The sequence below is a fragment of the Physella acuta genome, unplaced genomic scaffold (assembly GCF_028476545.2).
Source record: "Physella acuta isolate Inbredline_101_S28 unplaced genomic scaffold, ASM2847654v3 ptg001686l, whole genome shotgun sequence".
Classification (NCBI taxonomy): domain Eukaryota; kingdom Metazoa; phylum Mollusca; class Gastropoda; family Physidae; genus Physella; species Physella acuta.
Window position 1 is genome coordinate 119,110 of NW_026733199.1, and position 6,000 is coordinate 125,109.

At 36.4% G+C, this 6,000-nt stretch overlaps 1 protein-coding gene across 2 annotated transcripts; it reads left to right on the forward strand.

Moving 5' to 3' along the window:
* Nucleotides 1-4,010: 4,010 nt before the first annotated feature.
* LOC131929849 (uncharacterized) lies at nucleotides 4,011-5,447 on the forward strand. Of its 2 annotated transcripts, none has more exons than XM_059286243.1 (2): nucleotides 4,011-4,123; nucleotides 4,599-5,447. In XM_059286243.1, exons 1-2 carry the CDS (start codon nucleotides 4,042-4,044, stop codon nucleotides 5,201-5,203), a joined length of 687 nt encoding a protein of 228 aa, XP_059142226.1. In that variant the 5' UTR covers nucleotides 4,011-4,041; the 3' UTR covers nucleotides 5,204-5,447. The 2 variants fall into 2 exon arrangements, with proteins under 2 accessions (XP_059142226.1, XP_059142227.1); XM_059286244.1 differs by lacking the exon at nucleotides 4,011-4,123 and adding an exon at nucleotides 4,226-4,252.
* The last annotated feature ends 553 nt before the right edge of the window (nucleotides 5,448-6,000 follow it).

Below are 6,000 nucleotides of genomic sequence, written 5' to 3' on the forward strand. Positions count from 1 at the left end.
GAACAGCGCGATGTGAAAAGATTTCAAACCTAACAAAAACCTGTTTATCTCAAGTCCACGGCGATAAAAGACCTAGCGATGGCCAGATTGAGCAATACACATCTACAGCAGTTACCATGACAACCAACTTCAACCTCAACTGCCAGTTTGACATCCGGGCTATGGTACAAGAAATCTGGCCATCGGAGAAGCCGAACACGAGGCAGACGACCGTGTTGCCAGCTACTGCGAGAAACCCTGCCACTGCGACCACCTCATCGTTCACGGTCACCACCTGCCTGCTGCTCATGACTCTGATCAATCGATACAGCTCAACTTTTATAATGTAGTAAACAAGCACGAATATATAGGCTTACATTTCTCAATTTCAATGAAGTATCATCAGAGGTCATCCATAAATGACGTCAAGCTTTTTCTTTTTGACGACTATTATCATCCCCTCCCCTTCGTCACACAACGTCATTAAAAGCCAGACCACCCCCCCCCCCCCAAAAAAAAGGACATCAAACCTCAGTCTACAACGTCCTTCCCCCCCCCCCCTCCTCAAAATTGACGTTGGATGTTTCTTAATACATCGATTTTTTTTTTCTAAATCTTGACTGAGCTCGGTCAATTTATTAAAACAATTTTTCTAAAACGCAAAATGACGGCTAAAATTCGTTTTCTAACATTACATTTTTATACTGCAAAAGTGTGAAGTCACACCATCTGAACTTCCCACACCCCCTCCCTCATCACATACCGTCAAAACATTATTGACCCCCTATGAATGCGACGTCATTTGTGGATGACCCCCCTCCCCCCTCAATAAACAGGAATTTTATTTGTAAAAACCGAACATGCCTGTAAATTACATTAATTTTGTGATTCATAAAAATGTAATATTGATGTTAACTTTAATATCTAGTGTTATGCAGCTAGATTGTTAACACGTTGTAGACTCGATGACATAGGAATAAACAAAATGCTAAAATAAATATTGGTTTCTTTACATTAAGGAATATTAACACATTTTGGCTGTTTTAATTATTAACATCATTTTATCATTATATAAGTGATTTTTATTATAAATAAAATGAATAATATACATGAATTGTTTTTTTACTCATGACCAATAGTTAATGCCATAATGTATCAAATAATAATGTATGTAAGATAAAAAATTATAACGTGTAATATTAACAACATACTTAAAATGTATAATAAACACATTTTAATAAAAATAATTCAAAACATTCATAGCATTTGTTCATGTTTATAACTTTAACAATATGAAAAGCTTTTAGCTTTAGTAACCATTCTAATTTTAATTACAACAACAATGTTCGTACTATTCGACCACATAACGGATTTGTGAAAGGGGGAGGGGGTGGCGCAACAGCAGAGCAGTGAAAGAACAATTATTTATGGCCACGAGGATGTTTAATGCACAATAAATCTCACATTAAAAATAAAATGTTCAATGAAAAAGTTTTTATTACAAGCTTTTATTTAACTCACTTCCTCGTCAGTCTGTCGTCAGTCTAGACGGAAACGCAGGAGTGAAAATTCGGACAGTTCTACTTGACCGACACGATTCACAGTTGGCACGTGGGTCAAGACATGAAGACAATGCAATCTGAAACTAAATTTGACTTAATTGGATGCCTAATTGATTTTTTATGAATTAATTAAAATTTGGACCGAATTAGTAGGCATGTCTAGCCAACCACACCACACGCGTCATCAATAGCTGCGCCATCACGACCACGTAATGGCTGCGTTCAAAAACCATTGCGCGCCTACTGAACGTGATATTCAGTAGGCGCGCAATGGTTTTTAGTCATGTAACTCTATTGTAGATAAAACATGTAAAGTTCTGAAAAAAAAATTCATAAAAAACGTTTTAATAACAAGCTTTTATGTAATGATGCACTAAAAAGTAGAAAATAAATTATAGACTACTATTTAAATAACTATAAAGAAAAGCGTGGGTGTCTTCCTTAACATTAGTAAAGGTATCCAATAGATACTAAAGTGACCCACGCTTTTCTTTATAGTTATTTAAATAGTAGTCTATAATTTATTTTCTACTTTTTAGTGCATCATTACATAAAAGCTTGTTATTAAAACGTTTTTTATGAAATTTTTTTTTATTCTGTTCACAAGCCACACATACAATCACAAATGAAGAAAAAATACACTCAAATTAAGAACATAAATAGTTTGGTGTAACCTTCAGTGTTTCTTCCAGACTTTTTTCTCCGGGGGGGGGGGGCACTTGATATTTTTTGAAGGGGGGGGGGGGGGGGAGCGGACTACATTTTCAGGGGGGGGGGGGAGGGGACACTGGTAAAAGTATATATTTTCTATAAAAATTCCATTTCGTTGGGAGGGGCGGTAGACTTTCTTCGGGGGGGGGGGGGGGGGGGCTGAGCACCCCCTAAGAGAAGCCTGGAAGAAACTGTGGTAACCTTACTAGTGCTTTATGCTGGTGTGACAAAGATAAAAGCCTGGGCTATCAATTATGGAAACTGAACATATTTCAGCTCAATCGGACATTTGGAAATGGGTTTTTAAAAAAAAAGTTAAATTTAGATTCCAAGATTTGCGGGGCCACACAAACATACTGAGCAAACTAAATAAAAGCCTTTAAAAACAACGACGTAAACTTCCTTCTAACAATTATGTCATCCTGCAAACAACAATGATTCGTGGATGTATCACATTTATAGGGTTGGTAGGGGTCGGCGTGGTCGAGTCGGTAAAGCTCATGGTTGCTAAACCGAAGAGTCTCGAGTTCGAACCCTCGGGCAGATGAGGCTCGTTGGCTGGGGACAGCCACTCTTCTAGGAGAGACAACTCCAAAATCAAACAACGGCTGTGGAAGCAAATCCAAAAAAGAAAAGCAGGCTGAAATCCGAGTCAATGGCCTCAACGGCGCATAACCAGTTGACACGTAATCCTTAATTGTGATGGAAGCATGGTCGAGTCGGCAAAGCTCATGGTTGATAAATTCGTAAAAAAAAAGTCTCGAGTTCAAACCCTCTGGCAGATAAGGCTCGATCCCTCCCAACACTAAAAATTAAGAACGAAGAAGAAGATAGGGCTGGTAAGTAGGTCACCAACCTATGGTTTTATTGAGCCCTGAACTGGTTGGTGACCTACTTACCAGCCCTATAGCGATTAAAAATACACTATCGAGCAAGGGCCATGTAAACTGGCGTTGTGACTTACTTCCTTATTGCCGACTACAAGAGAGCACTCAGCTGTAGGGCAGGCTAGCCTTCTACAGTTGTCAATGATTAATGAAGGGTGGGGCTTTTTTAGTAGTGAATAAAAAAAATTATTGCAATCCTTCTTTTTGGCTAAGTAATAGTTATTTTACATTCAATCATAAATGTTACTAAAATGTTCAGGTTTTCGATAAAAAAAACAACAAACAACAGGGGCGCTTGCACTTAGGTTAAAGGGGGGGGGGGGAGGGGGGGCTTATCATACATACATACAAACTCATAGTAGCGTTGACTGGATTGTGCTGAGTGTGTGTGTCGAGGGGGGGGGGGGGGGCGACGACTTACTGCTATTGGTGACGGCGTTCACTATTTAAAATTATTTTACTGCAACGTAAAAGTAAATTTCATTCTTAAAATCTTTGTTTTATATATATATATATATATATATATATATATATATATATATATATATATATATATATATATATATATATATATATATATATATATATATATATATATATATATGATTACATATATATGTATATGTGTGTTTATGTGTGTGTATGTTTTTATGCGTGTGTATCAGTGTGTGTGTGTGCGTTTGTGCGTGTGTGTGTGTGGGTGCACGCGTGTGTTTGAGTCAAATTAAATGGCATATCAGAGCACGGAAAGCACTTGAACCACCCTTTAAAAATGTGGGTGCGTCCATGATTTAAAACGATACTTATTGTTTTCACTATCCATGGGATGGCAGATAATGACACTAATTTCATTCAATGTTTCTTCATGGGCCGGAGCTTGACAAAAAAAAACAGAGGCTGGCATGGAACTGCTTTGTTTCTCTTGTGTTATGCTGGTACTCGTGGTATGTGGTTTAGGAGGCGAGGATATGACCAGGACATATGGTAAGTTTACGGTCTAGGGGTGTGGTGAGTAATTAGGGTAGTTTTATTAGCCGTTTTACACAATAGTGAGATATGGTACTCTTTCGGTATTAATGGCCGATAGTAAAATGAATCTGTATTACACATATGGTGAGTAAACTAACCGTTTATATGTTTGAGGTATAAGGTACGTATACGGGTTTATATATTCAAATACACATTTTGTTTAAATGGCAGTATATATGTTGGGTGACATATGTTAAGTTTTTGGGACATATATGTGATGGGGTAAACTGCGATACGTTTTTTAGACAAATATATCTTGTGGTATTTGAAAAGTCTCAACAACCCGTAACAATCTACCCTTAATGTAATCCAAACACTTAATCATTATCGTAATCGTAAAAGTAGCGTTGTAGCTAATCCCTGAACTAGGTATACATGCGCCGTTTTAAGTTAATTCTGTTTATTGATTGATTGTCTAATTTTCATTTAGCAGGCGTTGAGAAAATGGAGAGCTGTTTGACCCCGAAAATTGAAAGCTACATAGAACAGCTCACCGTGATGAGCGAAACAGCGCAATGTGAATGGATTAAAAACACATCCAAGACTTGTTTAATTCAAGTCTATGGTGACAACAAACCTAGCGATGAGGAGGTAGACGAATACACCATCATAGCAGACACCATGGCGGCTATGTACAACCCAAACTGCCAATTTGACATCCATCTTATAGTACAAGAAATCTGGCCACAAAACAAGGGATCCAACATCATTCAAACAACGGACCGGACGAATGTCACAATGGAGCAAAAGAAGCACAGTACCAATCAAAGGGTCGCTGTATCTAGAGCGACTAACAAATCAAAAGAAAAAAAAGACTTCAGCAAAACTAATCCAGACTTAAACAAAAGCCCAACTGTTAACCCAGTATCGTCAGCAACTGCTAATGATGTAAAAGTATCTCAGCAAAAAACTATTATTTTAGCAGTTGCTGTCACTGTTTCTCTTATTTTTTTATGTATACTTTTAATTGTTTTATTGAAAAAAATACTTCAGCGCTTTAATTCTCAGCATGCACGGTATATCCACAGCATTTAAACGATAACAATAATAATATCTATAGGTAATTATAATTGTTTTCACAGTTAAACTTCACAAATAATATCATGTAATACATTTACGGCTGGAATTCGACCCTTCATAAGAATATGACGAGGTAACAGAAACAGGTGAACTCTACTTAACTTGCCCCAATAACCCTCAGGTTCGAAAAGGGAAAATTATTTTCTTTGCTTTTACACATTTCAGTACGCGTTCTTATTAATTTGTTTTAATTATTAAAAATATCCACATTTTTCAAGATATTTGAGACCACTTTCAAACATGTTCCAATATCAAGATACTGTGTAAACTATGTAAATTATCATGTACAGCATCTTAGCCCATCTTTGTACATGTTCCATACTGATAAGCACTTTTCTAAAATGTTAAAATGGAGGTTTTCAAACAATGGTTGTTGTTTTTCGATCACGAGTAACCTATAACAACATATTTAATTTTCCAACGCATTACAATCTGCTAACATTATTACGAAAACTCTTCTCTCCATTTTATATTTTTTTCTTTACGTAACACAACATTTAAGGCAGGTCATTTTTTTTTATTAAACTGGAATTCTTGTTGGCTAAATCATGAATAAAATACGTGGGTTAGATATAAACGTTTACGAACGCAGGGTTTGGTATGCTGCGTGTGTTGAGAAAGTGTTGATAGTAACTGTTTTAATCGAAATATTAAAATTAAAAACAAATTAACAAAAGCAAACTTGTAATATTTCTTTAACTTTTTAAATTCATCTTATTTTCGCTTGTTACTAGTTTAACAAAACACAAAAC

Excerpts from the sequence above, each read along its gene's own strand:
- LOC131929849 (XM_059286243.1), top strand. The coding sequence starts at position 4,042 with ATGGAACTGCTTTGTTTCTCTTGTGTTATGCTGGTACTCGTGGTATGT. Across the intron at positions 4,124-4,598 it reads GGATATGACCAGGACATATG|CAGGCGTTGAGAAAATGGAG; the intron begins GTAAGTTTACGG and ends ATTTTCATTTAG.